The sequence below is a fragment of the Aspergillus undulatus genome (genome assembly GCF_047715775.1).
Source record: "Aspergillus undulatus strain CBS 261.88 unplaced genomic scaffold BDV17scaffold_61, whole genome shotgun sequence".
NCBI lineage: Eukaryota > Fungi > Ascomycota > Eurotiomycetes > Eurotiales > Aspergillaceae > Aspergillus > Aspergillus undulatus.
This window is the reverse complement of record NW_027396665.1, coordinates 1-17888: the sequence shown is the minus strand read 5'-3', so window position 1 is coordinate 17888 and position 17888 is coordinate 1. Positions and strand designations below refer to the sequence as shown.

The following is a 17888-nucleotide window of genomic DNA, read 5'->3' as shown; positions in this document are numbered from 1 at the left end:
TGACTGGGGGTTGGGCAGCCAGGATACAAGTTTCGTCCAGCCTCCATGATGATCTGGATAAGCGCGCTTAGAAGGGTTTGAAACGATCGATCATTCCCGACAAATGGCGAAATAGGCGACATCACGGGTTGTGCTAGTTCTCCAGAACTGCCCTGATATTTTTGAGTGTTCAGAGGAGACTGGCCTCCCATGCTTTGCGGGGACGGAGTCGGCCCTGTCCCGCCCGTCGACGGATAAAGGGAACTTTGGGTCTGTTGAGAGGTTTCGGAGGCTGTACGGATCTTGGAGAAACAATGTCAGTATCCGACAAACGCACAGGCGGCTTCATTAATGCACTCACCATTGGAGCAGTCATGCCCGCCGCATTTGGACTAAGGTATGCGCTGTTGAAGTACGTAGGAACGTTCCGGGTTGATTGAAGATTGGGTAATGTCTGAGAAGAGCCGGCCGTGAAACTCTGATCCCAATAATTATTGGGATATGGCTGCGAAGGTGAAACGTTGGAACCTTGAGTCGAGTCCATCTGTTCATAGATTGCAGAGCCTTGCGCATCCAGAAGGGCTGAATCCCACTCGAGACCGCTGATACCAGGCAGGCCATAGGCCTCTGAGTTCCTATTGGCCATCACTGCGGAGCTCAGAAGGCAGAATAGGTTAATCGAGAACAACCTATCAAGAGAAGAGGTGAAAAAGTGGAAGTAGGGTGTATTGAAGGAGGGACGAGAAGATGTATAATGAACGTGAGTAGACGGCTGTTGTTGAACCAAGGAGTGACCAAGCTGTGAGAGAAGAAAAGAATAACCAAGTACACAGCCTGTTCGGAAAAGTCAGAGATATTATGATTCGGAGGAGCAAGGCTGATTCTCTAGAAGAATTCGAAACCGAGGCGGGTGATGGGAAGCAGATCATATAAAGGCAAGGCTAGACAACCATGCTCGACCGGGGTGAGAAGGGTAAAGAAGTCTGGAAGCAGTGACGACGTCTCCAGACTGGAATAAATGCAAACAGAAAAAAACTTATCATAAGAGAAATGGACTTGCAAAGGACAAGAGAAGTGGTCAGGACGCCCGGGCAACTCCAATGCGCAGCACCGTCGCTGGTTGTTTCGTCTGGTGCTGACTGACCGAACAATCACGATAGTCGCTGAAATTAAGAGAAAGAGGTTGAAAGGGTATCCTTGTCCACCAAAAGACAAGAAGAGAGTTTCTCTCTTTTTATCGCAGGTACAAATTATAGCTTTTGAAGTCAAGACGACCGACCGCCATGATGAAGCGAGGCAGTGTATACTGGGACCAACCAGATTACTTTGCCCTATGCTTGGAACTGGCACCCTTTGCTAACCAAATAAGTGTAGTTTTTTTGTCAAAAACAGAGTACCAGGCCAATCACTTACATAGTAAGTAGGATTAATTAGCATGTTGCACCGTTCTATTAGTGCATTGGGTTTATCTCCTTCGCCCGGTGGGAATCAACAGTGAGGCTACAAACCATCTGACAACTGTAATTCGAATTAACCATTACCGCCGAAGCACTCGCATTCCAGTCCGCTTCCATTTGGTCCCCCCTTTTCTCCTGCAGTCGGATGGATGTGTTTTGCCGGAACGGCCTCTGCATGCATTGGCATATACTAGGCAATTGTATTGTCTTTAGCGCGGGTTATCAAGGGCTCAACTCCGCAGCGCTCATGATACTACAACTGGCCGCCACCTCCGGTATCACCATTTGGGCGGCAATCTCGATCTTCCTACCCGACGGTCTCTGCTCTAACTCCGTGCTCGAGAGGTCGCGACTGTTCTCGACGTCCTCCAAAGAGAGCTCTCAAGCTTCTTTGGCTGGCATGAAGAGTATGTGTGGATCCGGGGCGCTTGCAACTTGGCTGTGCCTCATTCTTCTCTGAAGTGGTCTAGGTAGTAGGCATCAATGTAGTCCGTACCTCAGGATCCAGCCCCCTGCTCCTGGTTGAATTTCCGGATACGACCCAGCTGGAAGATGCAGATTTTTCAACAGTCATCTGCTCTCGGTCCTATCTACGCGGATACTTGAAGATCGGCGGTGGAGACGGGATCGTGAACCATCGTGTCAACGACTCAACCGGCCAACAACGGGGATTTCAGCCTTTGGTTTGTTTCAGTAATTACATTCATCTGACCCTGCGATATTCGCCACTTAATTCTAGCTTTATCCCCGAACCTCTGTCCCTGACCCCGAGTCTTTTCTCGAGTCTCACGCTCGTTGCCACCCAGGGTCCAAATTTAAACCTAAGAGAAACAATGCCAGGTACAGCATCCAAAATGTAAACAAAGCTTTCCACGCCCTGTTCATGGATCCATGGTCCACTTCCCAATCGAAGATTGACGGAGATTGCGGCTCTTCCCGTACAGTGATGTCAGTGGTCACTGGTCACCTCCTTCCTCATGCATTCCAATCTTGCGCTTCCTCCCACCCCTCACGATGCGCAGTCGAGAACTCTGAGGTCGATATCTGACCATGACCACGAGCATCGCCACCGGATCTACACACTTGCTAACTCTCGGTCGGGGAGTGAGCAAGAACAATCACGGCTTCCAACGGTCTAGAACGCGGTTCTTCTGGAGATTGCAACTTGCAACAAGCCTGCAAGCCATACATACCCCAGCCCAGATTGAAACAGTCATCCTCTTCTCGTCTCCATGATACCATTCGAGTGCTCTAGACCATACACCCTACGTCACGGTTCCATACGGACGGTATCCTTTGTTGAAGACACTAGCATTACGCTTGATGTTCAGTGACGCAGCAGAGGTCTTACCACATCTCCAGCATTTGCCCCCGTCTGCTTGATTCTCGTATCCCTTCAACAGGCGGGTGGCCGCGCAACCTGAGGGAGAAATTTCAAACATGACAGAACAAAACCAGGATTCGCTGCCTCAAGCTGAGGCAAAAACTGCCTTGGGTCTCAAGGCCAAATCCCCTAAACGACAACCCGTAACGAGCTCGTGTCTTCGAAGCGATGTAACGGAATGATGTAGGCCTATGAGCTGGCATGAGTATCGGAACAAAAGAGTACGTAATGTGCTCTCTATTGCGGGATCGCGGCCAGATCTCCTCCGCAGATCGCGGCAGACGAAGTGATGAGATGAGGCTCTTACTACTCCATACGACAGCCGAACTGAGATTCTGAGAACCTCCAGAGAGCAGACTCAGCCACACTAACGGATTGCACAAGTACACAGCCACATAATCACTCCTGGCACCGTGTGAGGGCGATTCTCTGTCTCGCGTCACAGGTCACGGGAAAATTGATCCATCGCAGCCGCCAGACCAAGCTTGCGGCTTGCAGTCGTCAGTAATCATCACGAACCAGCGGGAATATTAGGAATCAACTCAATCGCACGGAGATTTTTGGTGCCCCATACCTCAACTTAATCTCCCATTGGCCGCCTCAAACTCTATAGGACTGAACATCACCTACCTACTACCACGTACTATTGTTGCCCTGCTGCGTTGTTCTTCCCCAAGAATGAGGGTGTAACGTCAGACCAAGGTTATGGACGAACCCATCCGCGCTGCAGTTGAACAGTTCGCCGTGGCAGTGTCAGGGCCCGGGCGAACGGATTCATATAGCACTGGGTTCTATACTGACGAGCAAGGGAGTCCCGGCAGGTTTTATTTTATGCATGACCTTGTGTGGAGAGAAAGCAACCAACAACGCAGCTGGTCTACTCGGTCGTTGACACAAGCCTCTCTCTTTGCTGCTTAGTAGCTCTCTTGTAAGCTGTCAGCGAAGCAAAGCCAGACTGCGCCTCGTTAGGTTCGTGCCGTAATAATGATAAGGGGTGATATAGACTGAAGGAATTCCGAGGGTCTACGACGTTGCACGGGATGGATCCAACGGGGCTGAGCGATTCTGGGGTTCTGGGGTGAACTCAGTAGATTCTTCCGTGGGGATCAATCAGCAGTGTCGAAAGCGAGATTTATTTCTCACTGGAGAGTTTATTCGCCTCATTTAATACAATGCGTGACATATCGTCCATTGCTTGACGGCTCGCCGGGAGACCGATCGGACCAAACGAGCCGGGTTCGGCTCGATGAGAAATTGAGCACCTTCACATGCCGGAACCAGCAAGACAAGAACGAGAATGCTTTTTGAAGATCTGTTTCATTTGGGGAATCTATGCACAGGATAGAAATTGTGCCCGTTTCGAGAACCCTCAATTTTTTCTCGTCACAAATGCAAACTCCACACAGGAGATGTAAAAACCCAGAAAACACCAAGCAACCCGCTTCCACCATTCGATTCGTTTAAATGTGGGTGTCGTAAGGCAGGGGAGTGATGGTTTCGGGAGCGGCACCCTCGACGGTGTGAGCCTCACGGGGCTGGGCGGGCTGGCGCTTCAGGTGGAGGTGGACACCCTGCTCCTTGGCCTGCTTCTTCTTGGCGGCGTTCTCCTTGACACGCTTGATGAAGTCCTCACGGGAGCGGGAGTGCTTGACGTGCTCAATGCGGACGTTGATGCGCTTCTCGAGGTAGCGGTTGCCGACGACCTTGTAGAGGAGGACACCGACGGCAGACTTGGTGACGTTGTAGACAACACCGGTCTTACCGTTGTAGACCTTGTAGGGCATACTATTCAAAATAATCAGCATATAACCCCGGTTGAGCCGATAACCGATCATCCTGATTGCTCGTGGTTGCAGGTTCTCGACTTTCGGGAAAATTCACTGACCCCTTCTGAACGGCACCGTTGACCTTGATGTCGACAATGTCGCCAACCCTAGTATCTCAATCAGTCCCAAGCCCTCTATTTCCAATTTCTGCGGAGTTCGTCGTACCGGTAGGTCTTCAGGTAGGTCGAGGTTTGGATCATACCCTTCTCGCGGAAGTTGCGAGAGAAGGCATACTGCAATGCTCGTTAGCGACCGCAGAAAAAGCGTCGAATATCCTCCTCATTGTAACATACCCGGGTGCCGGAACGGAGACCGTGGGAGTGACCCATTTTGACGGTTTTTTTGGCGTTGAGAGTTGAAACTTGTCGAAAACGAAGAAGTCCCTCGATCTGCCTCCCTCTACGAAGTCTGGTGTCGCGACTCGCTTCCCGAAGCGCTGGTAGTGCGTCCACCCCACAGCAAGAAGGGCTTGCCCTAGCCGCTCCGCTATCATTGGACGGCGCTCACCACTCGGCCCACGCTCGGCTACTCATCTTCCTCAAGAAACTTCCTCAATAATCTGCGAACTTGGAGAAACCGTTCAGCTGAGTATCCGACAACCCTTGCGACAGCGCGAAATCTGCAGTCATGGCCCCCGTCCCGTGAGTATACAGTGCCTCGAGATCATCTCGACGAGCGCATGAATCTAATTCTCGATTTTTCTATGCAGGCGCGTCTACTCCAAGACCTACAAGGTCCCTCGTCGTCGTAAGTGTACTCCGTGAAGAAATGGAAGAAAATTCCGATTTTCAGGATAAATTAGCTAACGATGCGCAGCCTTCGAATCGGCTCGTCTGTTAGTACTCTCCGGCCACTGATCAGAAGCGTGCTTCTGTTTATGTCGTGTGTTCGTGTTCCTAATCTGTTTTCACAGTGACTCGGAACTCAAGATTGTCGGCGAGTACGGCCTCCGCAACAAGCGTGAGGTGTGGCGTGTCCAGCTTACCCTGTCCAAGATTCGTCGTGCTGCTCGGTATGTTTGCTCTAGGAAGGAAAAATTGGAAGGATTGGCCGGGCTAACAACAGCTTGTGTATAGTGAGCTCCTCACCCTCGACGAGAAGGACCCCAAGCGTCTCTTCGAAGGTAACGCTTTGATTCGTCGTCTTGTCCGCATCGGTGTGCTCGATGAGTCCCGCATGAAGCTCGATTACGTCCTTGCCCTCAAGGTTGAGGATTTCCTCGAGCGCCGTCTCCAGACCTGCGTCTACAAGCTCGGTCTCGCGAAGTCCATCCACCACGCCCGTGTCCTGATCAAGCAGCGCCACATCCGCGTCGGCAAGCAGATCGTCAACGTCCCCTCCTACATGGTCCGCCTGGACTCCCAGAAGCACATCGACTTCTCTCTCACCTCTCCCTTCGGTGGTGGCCGCCCTGGTCGTGTCCAGCGCAAGAAGGCTGCTGCTGCTGCTGGCGGTGGTGAGGACGAGGGGGAGGAGGATGAGGAATAGATTATTTAAAATAGGAGTATGGATAGGTTTCGTTATGGACAATGTATCCACGGGGCTTCGATGTCACTGCAGCATCGCGTATAATGTTGTACGACCTAATTCTGACGAATTCAAAAAATTACAATTAGGTAGCCTACGGCTCAGTTCGAAACCAATCTGCACCTTTCCCTTCCAAAGTAATCGTAATTATCGGTGATAAACGTAGTACGCCCTAGCCCTATATATCGCAACTCAACCCAGAACGCCGCCCAGTATCATAAGTCGTTATGTTTCACCATTCAGCCTTCCACACCCACCAGGCTCTTGAGCGCTTCTTCCGCACTCCTATACCATCTTCCTGCTTCCTCAAGGCCGTCACTCTCGCCCTCCAGTTTCTTTCTCTGGGCCTCCCGCGCTTGCATTATAGCCTCCGACTTGCGCCTCTCCAAGACACTCAGCTCCCGCTCCATAGTTTCCGCCTCTCGGGTCTTGCGTGGCAGGGTGTTTTGAGCTGCAGCGATTTGTCGATTGAGCGCTTCAAGTTCAGCTTCACGTTCCGCAAGGAGAGATAAGGTCGCAGGTAAGGGAAGATTCTGAGAGGAGGATTTATCCGAGTTGGCCACTTGCTTCGCCCGAAGCGCCGCGATGGTGGATTCAAGGCTTTCGATAGATTCAGGAAGCGTAGCGAGTTGGGTCATTTGTAGCTGGACGTTATTGTAGCCTATGACTTTTGTTAGGCGGATCCCATGGGAAAGGATATCCTACTCACGATTTGCAAGACTCCGAGCGATCTTCTCCATCTCCTCTATCATCAAGCGAACTTCCTCTTTTCGCGCCTTAAGCTCAGCCTTCACTTCCGCCAGCTGTGTTTCTAACTCCACGTTCTCATTGTGACCGACAACCAGAGGTGGATCGCCAACGATAGCTCGTAGAAATTTTTCTTTTGTTACTTGTTCGACATACGAGAAGCGTAATTTTGAGAATAATTCCTGGACTCAATGTTAGACGGCCGCGGCGCTCGAATTGTTGGTGTTCGCTTGTACCTTGTAATGCGTCAAGTCTGCCTCAAGAGAACTTGGCGTCGGAGTATCAAGAACAGAGACATCTGACCTGCGCTTCGAAGGAGACTGCTCCGAAGCCTCTGTGTCTGGGGAGAAAATCGGTTCGCTGATTCGGACAATGGAAAGGCTCGTCTTGAGATCACCGTATTCCGCTTCGAGCTGTTGCAGCTGCTTGCGTGTTTGCGCGGCGTCCAGTCCGGTCATTTAGATCAAAGGGTGGTGCCTTGTCAGTTGAAGCAGATAGGGTAAGAAGTGACGCAGTCAATGTCGCGCAAGTTTGATCTCGATTGCTCTCCACCCCGCGGCAGAATGTGGGTGGAGGCGTAAACAAAACATCGCTGCCTTTATCCCAGGCGGTGAGCGGGTCCGTCACCAACAGTATCATCCTCAGCTCCAGACAAAACGTGAAATGTGCTTTCCTACACACGCGCCTGCCCAGTTTCTCATGCATCTACCCGGCGCTGTCTATGCTCCATCATACATATAAATCAAGGGCTATGTAGCCCAACTTCAGAACACTTGGTTTTCTTCACATCCCGCTACTCCCTGACAGTCAACCTTCCACCATGCCTCCAGGACTAGGGAAAGCAATTGGTGATCCGGATAACGATGACTACGTTGCGCAAGTACTTGCAAAAGAGGCTCGCGATAGCTCCATGAAGTACTCTGCTCTGGGAATGGAGGCTTACATGCCGACAAGGTACAAGACCTCGCGGGAATGTCATGTTTTGGATCTAATCGATAGTTGCCACAGGCCTGCAGGCAATGCTCCCAAGCCCAACACTCGGTTTCTCCGGCACATCATCAAAGAAACGGACAATCACAATACGGCCCTGAAACGAAAGGAAGAAAGGGAGGCTAGGGAGCGAATGCGACAGCTACGGGACCAGGCTTCGGCTTCGGCTTCGGCTCACGATAGTAGCAGAGATCGCCACCGTCGTTCCCATAGAACCGACGATCGGGATTCACGACGCGACAGGGAAGACCGTGAGGAAAGGTATCGCTCTCACCGGAGGATGCGAAGAAGTCGATCGGCCTCTTCAGACAGGGACCGGCCACGCGCATCGCGACGGGAACGTGACCGGGATGGTGACCACCGACACAGACGCTCTCGGAAGAGCCACCGGTATCGATCATATTCCAGGTCGCGAAGTCGCTCTCCGCATGGCCGAGAATCCTACAGCCGTCGCCGTCACCACCGAAGGCGCTCGCGCTCCCGCTTGCCAGAGCTACGAGAGAATCGCAAGAATAAGGAATATGTGCGAGACAAAGAGAGTCAGAAGTCTACTCAGAGCAAGGCATCAGGCGATGACTCGGATCCGCTGGAGGATCTTGTTGGCCCTCTACCTGAGGAAGAGGCACCCATTCGTTCTCGCGGGCGAGGCGCATACAGACCCAACACCAGCAACATTGACGCTCATTTTGCTCCTAACTATGATCCGTCTCTCGACGTGCAGCCGGAGGATGACGAATCTCCAACAAGCAAGTTGATTCGCAGACCTGTAGCAGGACTGATGACCGGAGATGATGACTGGGAACTCGCGCTAGAAGCTCTTCGTGATCGGGCTCGCTGGAAACAGAAAGGTGAGGATCGGCTACGAGAAGCAGGCTTCAACAGTGACGTTGTAGAGAGATGGAAGAGCAGCGCCTCTACGGCAGCAGAGAATGACGAAGCGCTGATGGAGAGCGTCAAGTGGTCCTCGAAGGGCGAGGGTCGAGAATGGGATCGCGGAAAATTCGTCGATGAAGACGGACATATCAACGTCAAGGCCTCGTGGTAGCTCATCACGTTGTATTCGCCCTGATATCAATTATAATTCTGGGAATCAATTACAATGGTCTTCTAAGTTTGGCCTATGCAAGTCACAGATCCACACTAAAATATATATCTTTCTAGTGCCCCTCGTCCCATGCCATGCATCTATTTCGGACCAAAGTTCTCTATCAACAGATATTCGAACACCCGTAGAATCCTATAGTAGCAGGAATATTGCGTTTAGTATTTTCAATCCTTAGAAATTCCAAGCCATATCCATGGGCGAATTCCGCACTTTGTCAGACAGCGGAAATATGCTGCCGGTTGATCCACTTCCCGTATACAAACGCCCTGAGGATCAACCATTTCTATAACTTTCGCAACCTGCCATATCTCTCTGTTTCCCGACCCATATCCACCTTCCAAATGACAGACCAGTTTGCATTTACATTCCCGTCCCCCCTCGAGGGCTACGAAAACCTAGAGCCACTCCCCGAGTAAGTCTCGCGCACCGATAGAATGGTGTGATCGGAGAAGAGGATGACGGAAATACCTACCCCTCACACGTCGATATGGCTGCTAACCAGCAACACAGGGAGCGAAACGAGGACGGGAAGTCGCTGAAGAACCCTCAGCATGGGATACTCAGTAAAGCGTACGAAGAGTTTCCCGATCCCTTGACGAAGGACAGGCGCGGGGGATTCGATATTCATATTTATCACTTTCATGTTGGACTTCCCCCTCAACTTCTTTTGGTGCCTTGTCTAACAATGCCAATGGCAGAACAACCCAGACCAAGTATCTTACGCAAGGGCACTCTGGGAGCGGATAAGACGGGAATGTATGCTCACTCTAACCTCAGCCACCTGCGCCTCTTCCAACTCCCCTACCTAGGTAAGAAACTAATACATAGATGTCCAATTCAGTCCCCGAGCTCCGTATCTACACATTCTGGGATAAACCCGTCGGCCCACACCCAATCGCCATGTTTGAAGTGAACCTCTTCACGCCCGCACAGTTCGGCGCCTTTGTGCCCTGGCTCGTCATAGCACGCGGTCCACTAAGCGTATTGATTCACCCGAATACGGAGCCGCATGAGGATGAGCGGAATCATACCCAGCGGGCGGTTTGGCTAGGCGAGCGGGTTCCCTTGGATTTGAGACTTTTTAAGATTTTCAAGGAGAGGGAGAGGATTGCTGAGGCGCGGGCGAAGGAGAAAGCCGATGCTGAGGGAGGAAAGGAGAAGAGGGAGGGGGATAAGTTATAGGATTTCAAAAGTAGTTCTGGGGGAGTTGTAGTCTCTCTTTCAGGGGATAAATTGTGGATTGAGGAGGAGCGGAAAGTGGAAAAGTCTAAAAAATCGTAAGCCAACCGCTTTGCGTTACTTTGCTGCCAAAATGGTGATGCTACTGAAGGAGCGTAAGCTACGTCTACAGAGCTAGAATAGAGATTTCCGAATGCGTGGTTGGAATCTAGATACAAAAGACAAATTTGAGTTTCTCGATTTCTGACCCATCAAAGCCTACGTACGTAAACTGAAATTGTATAACCGAGGTGAGGAGAGTGCGAAAAAAGTCACCCAGACCATAGGCCATGGACGATTTGGCTAGAACTATGAGCACTGTGCTACATTGTTTTGCAGGCATTTGTCATGGGGTTGTCGACAGAACCACCACCAGGAATGAAGCAAAAGGGAAAAACGGCCAGCGAACTTAGCGAGCCAGGCCATCGTCAACAGTCCTCGATGTGCTCCGCGGTCTCCCCATCCCATCAAACATCCTTCATTGGAACATCTTGGCTCTGACTAGACCGTTCTACGAAGAAATATCGACTCGGTTAGTATTTGTAGAGCATGTAATAGCACGGTTTGTAGAGTAGACGACTGGTTCACCAATGGGGGTATCTAGGTCCGATCTGGCTTTGGTTGCAGTTGTCGGCCACGAAGGGTGGACTCCATCTCCTAGACCTGCTTCTTTGCAACAGCAGCATCGTTGTCGGCACTGAGCAGGGTTTCTCGAGTTGTCGAGTCTCTCGATAGAATTCTCAATGACTCTATCGAAATTCCTCTTAAGATTTAATGGGTTGATGTTGTACGGTGAGCTTCATTTTGAATATGATTCTCTCCTTCAGTCTGTCCAAGAGTTCATCGAACTTAGACAGCGTCTCGTGGGATGATGCCTCAGCCTACTTCTTCGACTCGTCCGTGTCCTTGAGCAAATCGATCTTGATAGCCTTTCGTTCCATCTCCTTCGTGTTGGCTAGCATTCCTGCCAGGGGTAGGTCGCGCATTGTGTGCTGACAGAAAAGACGGTGAGCTATTAGCACTTTTGAGGTCTGATGCTTGAGGTCTGATGCTCATGGATCGTTTTTACTCACCTTGTTTGAAGCGTTTGGTTTGAGAACTGCTAGGATGAGATGAATAAAGAGGCAGTCTAGGGAAGGCTGAGTGAAGAGAATTGGAGAGCAGGACTCACAACACCAGGCTCATCGACCACGTCTTCCCCTCGATTCTCCCATCCATCACCTTCTTCTCAGCGATCCTCTCACCTACCACCTCCTCGCTTCGACTCAGACCTTCCCCCACAGCCTACTCCCCTCAATTCAAACCCTCACTTCCTCGAGTAGTTCTCAGGGTATATCTCATTCTTTTTTCTGCCTTTGGCCCTCTCTTCACCGATGCTAATAAGGATTAGATGTCTACCGAAAGAGTCGGTTCTCTCTTCTCCACCTAATGACTGTTTGGGTGTTATATGGTGGAGCTACTGATCTGTTATCCAACAGGAATCAAAAAGGAGCACGCAGACCCCCAGTCTGGTCATCAACGCATCACATCCGGAAGTTCAGACCTGAACGCTCCCGCGGGCAAGCGCAAGCGCAATTCAGGGCCCAAGGGCAAGTCGGATAAAGTGAAGCAGTCCGGCCGCGACCATTCCGCGTATGACAGTCCAGCTCTCTGATATTCTAGACCTACCTTCCTAACTTCTTGGTCTCTCTAGTCACGATCACCCACCAGCGCCGCCGGAGGACGCGGATCCACGCAAAATCGACTACCACAAGCGGTGGTATTCTGGAAAGCCGAAGGGGGCGATCTTTGCATGACTGAGGAGGACAAGCGGCTGAACCCAATCGACCCTGGTGGTAGCAATGTTGATTGCGATTAGTTGTTTCTCGTTCTTTTTTTTTTCCCTGTGAAAATCATCGAAATCTCCGTTTTAGCACACTAGTACTGGCGTTTTTTGGGCTTGTTGCAAGGCGGGCGAATGATCCGTTCATCTGACCTAAGACAAACCCTACCTAGTCTATCTATCATCTATCACGGGATAGCGAATGCAGTATGCAGTGACATGCACCGGCTGAACAAACCAGGAATCTAACCCAGCGTCCCCAAATCATGCTTATCGATCTTATACATAGTATTCACAAACCCAAATGACACCTGAAGTTCAAGAACAAGCTCCCGAGTCCATCCAGTGCGCCCCGACTCCCGCGCACGAGTCAGCACTAAAAATCCTCGTTGGCTGTCCCCGTTGCAACCCTTCCCCTTCGCCAACGCGCACTTTCCGTAGCTTCTTTTCGCACGGGGGATCATGGGTGGATGGAACAGAAATGGAGATCCATGTCAGGTTGGCCTACGAACGCCCAGGTGGAGGGTGTTGCTGATCACCGGCAGCTGAGGGGTGCGCAGATGTGCATATGCAGGTGCGATGTAACCACGGGCATGCCGCGTTGGCATTGCGCGCTGCTGGGCTGGCTGATGATGGTTCTGGTCGGGTTCCTGACGGGCTTGCCGGGTGATGAAGCAAGCCTATATGATTCAGGGAGGACACCCTTAGTTGGGTCGGAGTTCATCATTTATTGTCTGTCTGGGATTTCTACTACTTACTCCAAATGGCGACGGCTATTCCGAGTTACGTGCTGGACTATGGTGAGATTACCTCGCACAAATATCCTGGCGTCAAGGGGTGTGGATATCAAGACTGACGAAGCCAGCGCCCCTTGTTTGGTTGCATAGCGAAGACCGATATAGGCCTTCTGGCTTCGGCGAACAATTAGACCATGTCGTACCACAGGTAGACTACGAAGCGATCTCTGGCATTCCGGAGTCCCTAACCCTAGATAACCTGGACGAACTCAACGCACTGGGCAACGAAAGCGTGTACTTGACGTCGCAAGAAGGCATTGACGCGAACCCACAGCCTGAATGGTTTTATGGAGCGGATATCGATGAGAATGGGCAGTCGAGCGATGTGTCGTCAATCATTGTCGTAAATGATCATGGTGACGGCGAAGTAGATGCGTTCTACTTCTACTATTACTCGTGAGTTCTGTCATGACCTGGATGCTTTTCCTTCTGACCAACGGACAGATACAACCTTGGCAATACAATCCTGGGGATGGAGTTCGGCAATCATGTTGGAGACTGGTACGTCAAGCCGTTTGAAATCCCGATCTGGGCCTAACGAGTGTGCGCAGGGAACACAATATGATTCGCTTCCAGGACGGTGAACCGCAGGCGATCTGGTACAGCCAACATGCCCGAGGGCAAGCTTTCACATATGAAGCGACGGAGAAGCAGGGCGACCGGCCGCTTGCGTACTCGGGGAACGGCACTCACGCCGTCTACTCCATCGCTGGGTGAGTCCTTCATATTTATTTCTGCCGGTTGCTGACATGCAAACTGCAGCCCCCACGACCACACGATTCCTGGCCTCAACCTGCCGTTCGGTCCTCTCGTCGACCAGACAGACAAGGGAATCTTATGGGATCCCACCCTGGGCGCCTATGCTTATAGCTATGCGCGGGACACTCAGACATTCGAGCCTTACGACTCCAGTAATCCGGTCAACTGGCTGAACTTCAACGGGAGATGGGGTGATGACGCGCTTCAGGGAGGACCGTCACTGTTTGGACAAGCGAAGTACACCGGCGGGCCCAATGGTCCAAAGTTCAAAAGCCTCGAGCGCGAGGAGGTGTGCCCGAGCACTCCATGCACCGTCCTGCCGTTCACAACTTACAGCATCGAGTCAAATACTGCAGAAAATGCCACTGCATCGCAGCCCGCTTCTGCATGATGGCATGACCTCAGAACGGACGTCTCTCGTTCCATGGGGGGTTTTGGGCGTTTCGGTGGGCATTTATGAAGGAGCGCAGGTTTTCGAAGTTGAGTAGAGGGCAACGATCACTTCTTTTGTGGGTTGATTTGGAAATAATGCGAGAGCCAGAGATGATAGCGAATAATAATGATGTTTTGCAGGGGACTTCACTGTGCAATTGTGGTATCTCGTGTAAGGTCGCTCTGGCGTAAGCCCAGGCTAACGTGACTGGGCACTGTGCTCAGAATCGGAGTCAGGGGCAGCCCAGATGAGGAGGAAGTTTGGAACAGCCTGAGCCAGAACTGGGCAAAACTCCCTTGTTAGCGTGCTCTACAGAGAAGCTTGGGACAGGCTCAGAGCTCGGTCGTCCGTGGTCGGTGCAGCCAATCAGTCAGCGAATTTTCGGTGTGCCGGCCGTGTGGATAGCTGAAGGTCGCACGGCAATTTCTCGCAGGAGTTCGACGTCCAATTCATGCGCATAATTACCGCACCAATGCGCGATGTCTTTGTCGAATTTGAGGCAATCTAGTCGCTGGGGCATGAAAAGAGCGACATCTATAATGATGATCGTAGGCAGCATGAAATAATGCAAGGGAGGAAGTGACAGGCGGAGAAAGACCGACCCCACGTGTGAGCACGCACGAACTTTGACCACCTCCCGGATGAAGCCGTTCTAGATGCCTGGATGACTCTGTGAGTGTCGAAACTGGAATTATTGTGGATGCGCAGGCGGAGAGAAAGTGGTTTCCCATGGGAAAAATGAGGAACATGTTCCCGAACACCATGGTCCTTTGCAGAACTGCTTGAGTATCTAGGGCTGTTTAACATCATCAACAACTGCTTGGATGGATCGTCAGAATCAAGCAGTCTGACCATGTTGAGTCTCATGAAATAAGGATGAAACGCAAAAGCAAAAAAGCAGCGCTCTCCTTTTCCGGTTAAGATGGCCCAATCCCAGCCAAGCCAGTCTAAACGGGCGAGTGGGGAGTCTAGATTTAGTCTCCTTGTCAGTTGCCCCTGAATCAACCCAGCTTGAGCTCATGAGCTTGAACAAAGGATGTTGATGCGATTATTGAATGCTGCGTAGACGTCAAGAGTAGAGTAGCAACGCATTCCTGACAGAGACCTGACTGTCTGCTGTCAACCGAGCCCTCATCCTTCGCGCCTTCTCCTTTGGCCACGAGGTTGGGCATCGTGCTTTGCTGTACAGAGTCAACGAGAGCATCAGTCGCAAGAGCATCGACGTCTCCGTCCTCACTGGCCGATCTTCATTCTCGCCCGTCATCCTTTCGTTTCATTTCTCTCCCAATTCCATCCTTCTTTCCCCTCCTTCCTCTCCATCCATTCCTTCTTTTCCTTCCTGTTGTGTTGATTCTCTCACTTCTATGCGCCGCATCAGCCGGACGCTGTGAGCAGGCAATTTCCTTTCTCTGTCCCTGCAGTCTCTGCCAGGGAAAAAAAAGGGGAAGTAGACCGCAAGAAAGAACCGTCGCGTGGATCTTCCGTCACGTTCGACACTCTTGCGCTTGTCTTTTCCGAAAGCACAGGTTCACTTCGGCAACCGCTTGCTGGACTCGTGAAGTGCCGATTGAGTTGGCCTCTGCTTCCTTGGGATTGACTCTCAGGGTATATTCTCCGTCAGCTCCTCGGTCCTCAATTGCGCGCAGCCGCGAACCAGTCGTTCCAACCGCAGGCTATAGAGCAGAATTTCGTCAAAGTCGTGACTGACCGTGAGATCGCACTCGAAACCAAGGCAATAACACAGCCGGTAAGCCCTGATGTGACCAGTGGATAGTTGCAACTAGATATACCTCTCATTTGCGAAGAATCTATATCTGAGACATAACTCATTCACAGGGACCCCACTAGGACCTGGATAGACCCCTTCGTGTTACAGATCGGACCCTATCAGTATCAGGCCATCACTATGGCGACTGCAACACGACCCCGGACCCCAAGTCGGGGCCAACCTCCCATTGAAGCTCCTCCTCTCCCCACGGAAAATGGTCACTCGCAGGCCAAGGATTCCCGCAGAACGTCTTCATCCTTGGGATTCCTCCGTCGCTCCAAGTCAACCGAGCCCATCGGCGGAAAGTCCCGCGGCAAGAAGATGAAAGTGCAGATGGAGGAGGAACTCCGGCGCCAGCGGGCGGCTCAGCCGAAACAACCCCCGCGCCTTCCTGACCTTGCGCGCCAACCGGTCATTGAAACATTTGGCGGCGATGAAAAGCGCGACCCTGTTGCTGATGTTACCAGCCCTCTTTCACCTACCAGTCAACCCCGTCAGTCCCGTAGCGCAATGAGTACCCCCGTGCCTCCCGAAAATGACCCCTACGCGCGTACCGAGAGCATGACACATCGGGGCCGTTATAGCTACGCAAGCAGCTATGTCAGCACCGTCAATAACCCGCGGCGACTGCGCCGTCGCAAGGACCCAACGCCATACAAGTAAGTCATCCATATTATTCGAGAACTCAGCTAATTTTGTAGCGTCCTCGTCATCGGTGCCCGCAACTCGGGAAAGACCTCATTCCTCCATTTTCTCCGCAAGTCCCTGGCGCTGCCCCCGCATAAACACCCCTCTCGATCATACGACGAAGTGGAATATGATAGCCACAACCCCGCTAGTGAAGGATACACCTCCCACTACCTTGAAACTGAGATTGATGGTGAACGTGTTGGCCTGACCCTCTGGGACTCCCAGGGTCTGGAGAAGAACGTCGTCGATATCCAGCTGCGCGGTGTTACAGGCTTCCTGGAGAGCAAATTCGAAGAGACGTTGAATGAGGAAATGAAAGTCGTCCGTTCACCCGGCGCCCGGGACACACATATCCACTGTACATTCTTGATCCTCGACCCATCGCGACTGGACGAAAATATCGCAGCCGCGGAGCGGGCCGCTCAAGGCACTCCACGCGCGTCTGACTCAAGCATTCTAGGAGTTCTTGATGAGAACTTCGATCTCCAGGTTTTGCGAACAGTCATTGGCAAGACCACTGTTGTGCCCGTAATCAGCAAGGCCGATACGATCACCACTGCGCACATGGCATATCTCAGGAAAGCAGTATGGGCCAGCTTGAAGATGGCCAACATTGACCCTCTTGAGATCCTTACTCTTGAAGACCAGGAAGATTACACCTCTTCAGAAGGCGAGGATGAAGATGAGGAAGACGATGGCGAGACCCCCAAGGCCGAAGAACCAACTGCCGAGCCTGGAGATGGCGAGAACAATGAGGAAAGTCCTGAGACTGCAAAACCGAAAGCCCCAGCATCCCCAACGCAGGGCAGCACCTCCCCTGGAGACACTGTCGGCGTTCCTCTCCTTCCATTCTCCGTCCTGTCCCCCGACAAATACTCGCTTGAGAGCGAGGGGCCCATTGGACGCAAGTTCCCCTGGGGTTTTGCCGACCCCTACGATCCGGAGCACTGCGACTTCCTCAAACTCAAGGACTCGGTTTTTAGCGATTGGCGGTCTGAATTGCGCGAGGCTAGCCGTGTGATTTGGTATGAGCGCTGGAGAACCAGCCGCCTGAACCGCCACGATACCATTGTTTCTGCGGCGTCCAAGACGTACAGCGGCAGGACAGGCCCTGACTTCGGACGTCGAACTCGTTGATCTTGCATCCAAAACTCAGCCACTCGACATCCTCTTCCCTTGATTACCTTCCTTTTTTCGATTTCGTCTTCCTGCACGGCCCTGCCACAATGACGCTACGCTCGCACCTCTGATCGTGAGCCAAACTCTCTAGAAGACTGCCTAATCTGGCCCCCGCTCTGAGTCAGCCCTTTGAATTACATACAAGGCAATTGACCTGCACGATGCGCGGCCCCCCTGTACTCAATGTAATATCATTTATATTTAGTT

General features: G+C 51.8%; 7 protein-coding genes across 7 annotated transcripts; 5 read left to right on the top strand and 2 right to left on the bottom strand.

The window, feature by feature from the left end:
• Positions 1-4280: 4280 nt before the first annotated feature.
• On the bottom strand, positions 4281-4975 carry BDV17DRAFT_284325 (60S ribosomal protein eL21; the record flags this gene model as incomplete). Its single annotated transcript, XM_073760514.1, has 4 exons — positions 4281-4605; positions 4706-4753; positions 4812-4879; positions 4940-4975. 4 exons carry the CDS (start codon positions 4973-4975, stop codon positions 4281-4283), a joined length of 477 nt encoding a protein of 158 aa, XP_073611703.1.
• Positions 4976-5208: 233 nt separating this feature from the next.
• On the top strand, positions 5209-6289 carry BDV17DRAFT_273273 (40S ribosomal uS4 domain-containing protein). Its single transcript, XM_073759005.1, has 5 exons — positions 5209-5287; positions 5356-5393; positions 5463-5481; positions 5560-5658; positions 5723-6289. The coding sequence occupies exons 1-5, from the start codon at positions 5274-5276 to the stop codon at positions 6132-6134; spliced, it is 582 nt and encodes a 193-aa protein (XP_073611702.1). The 5' UTR covers positions 5209-5273; the 3' UTR covers positions 6135-6289.
• On the bottom strand, positions 6267-7465 carry BDV17DRAFT_273271 (uncharacterized protein). The gene is made up of 3 exons (XM_073759004.1): positions 7157-7465; positions 6883-7102; positions 6267-6834 (listed from the first exon to the last, which is right to left on the bottom strand). Exons 1-3 carry the CDS (start codon positions 7376-7378, stop codon positions 6413-6415), a joined length of 864 nt encoding a protein of 287 aa, XP_073611701.1. The 5' UTR covers positions 7379-7465; the 3' UTR covers positions 6267-6412.
• Positions 7466-7565: 100 nt separating this feature from the next.
• On the top strand, positions 7566-9290 carry BDV17DRAFT_273268 (uncharacterized protein). Its single transcript, XM_073759003.1, has 2 exons — positions 7566-7874; positions 7929-9290. Exons 1-2 carry the CDS (start codon positions 7741-7743, stop codon positions 8953-8955), a joined length of 1161 nt encoding a protein of 386 aa, XP_073611700.1. The 5' UTR covers positions 7566-7740; the 3' UTR covers positions 8956-9290.
• A 14-nt stretch (positions 9291-9304) lies between these two features.
• BDV17DRAFT_273265 (uncharacterized protein) lies at positions 9305-10406 on the top strand. The gene is made up of 4 exons (XM_073759002.1): positions 9305-9427; positions 9526-9658; positions 9714-9771; positions 9857-10406. Exons 1-4 carry the CDS (start codon positions 9357-9359, stop codon positions 10195-10197), a joined length of 603 nt encoding a protein of 200 aa, XP_073611699.1. The 5' UTR covers positions 9305-9356; the 3' UTR covers positions 10198-10406.
• A 2406-nt stretch (positions 10407-12812) lies between these two features.
• Positions 12813-14290, top strand: BDV17DRAFT_199451 (uncharacterized protein). Its single transcript, XM_073755249.1, has 5 exons — positions 12813-12855; positions 12921-13248; positions 13297-13353; positions 13404-13565; positions 13615-14290. The coding sequence occupies exons 1-5, from the start codon at positions 12819-12821 to the stop codon at positions 14000-14002; spliced, it is 972 nt and encodes a 323-aa protein (XP_073611698.1). The 5' UTR covers positions 12813-12818; the 3' UTR covers positions 14003-14290.
• Positions 14291-15548: 1258 nt separating this feature from the next.
• On the top strand, positions 15549-17721 carry aspE (septin). The gene is made up of 4 exons (XM_073755248.1): positions 15549-15649; positions 15724-15791; positions 15881-16471; positions 16514-17721. Exons 3-4 carry the CDS (start codon positions 15951-15953, stop codon positions 17637-17639), a joined length of 1647 nt encoding a protein of 548 aa, XP_073611697.1. The 5' UTR covers positions 15549-15649; positions 15724-15791; positions 15881-15950; the 3' UTR covers positions 17640-17721.
• Positions 17722-17888: the final 167 nt, after the last annotated feature.

Coding starts and splice junctions, on each gene's coding strand:
- BDV17DRAFT_273273 (XM_073759005.1), top strand. Junction 5,659..5,722: donor AAGATTCGTCGTGCTGCTCG/GTATGTTTGCTC, acceptor GCTTGTGTATAG/TGAGCTCCTCACCCTCGACG.
- BDV17DRAFT_273271 (XM_073759004.1), bottom strand. CDS start 7,378: ATGACCGGACTGGACGCCGCGCAAACACGCAAGCAGCTGCAACAGCTC. Junction 7,103..7,156: donor CAGACTTGACGCATTACAAG/GTACAAGCGAAC, acceptor CATTGAGTCCAG/GAATTATTCTCAAAATTACG. Junction 6,835..6,882: donor CGCTCGGAGTCTTGCAAATC/GTGAGTAGGATA, acceptor CAAAAGTCATAG/GCTACAATAACGTCCAGCTA.
- BDV17DRAFT_273268 (XM_073759003.1), top strand. CDS start 7,741: ATGCCTCCAGGACTAGGGAAAGCAATTGGTGATCCGGATAACGATGAC. Junction 7,875..7,928: donor GAGGCTTACATGCCGACAAG/GTACAAGACCTC, acceptor TAGTTGCCACAG/GCCTGCAGGCAATGCTCCCA.
- BDV17DRAFT_273265 (XM_073759002.1), top strand. CDS start 9,357: ATGACAGACCAGTTTGCATTTACATTCCCGTCCCCCCTCGAGGGCTAC. Junction 9,659..9,713: donor TTCATATTTATCACTTTCAT/GTTGGACTTCCC, acceptor TGCCAATGGCAG/AACAACCCAGACCAAGTATC. Junction 9,772..9,856: donor GGAGCGGATAAGACGGGAAT/GTATGCTCACTC, acceptor TGTCCAATTCAG/TCCCCGAGCTCCGTATCTAC.
- BDV17DRAFT_199451 (XM_073755249.1), top strand. CDS start 12,819: ATGGCGACGGCTATTCCGAGTTACGTGCTGGACTATG. Junction 13,354..13,403: donor GGCAATCATGTTGGAGACTG/GTACGTCAAGCC, acceptor GAGTGTGCGCAG/GGAACACAATATGATTCGCT. Junction 13,566..13,614: donor GCCGTCTACTCCATCGCTGG/GTGAGTCCTTCA, acceptor TGCAAACTGCAG/CCCCCACGACCACACGATTC.
- aspE (XM_073755248.1), top strand. CDS start 15,951: ATGGCGACTGCAACACGACCCCGGACCCCAAGTCGGGGCCAACCTCCC. Junction 16,472..16,513: donor AAGGACCCAACGCCATACAA/GTAAGTCATCCA, acceptor CTAATTTTGTAG/CGTCCTCGTCATCGGTGCCC.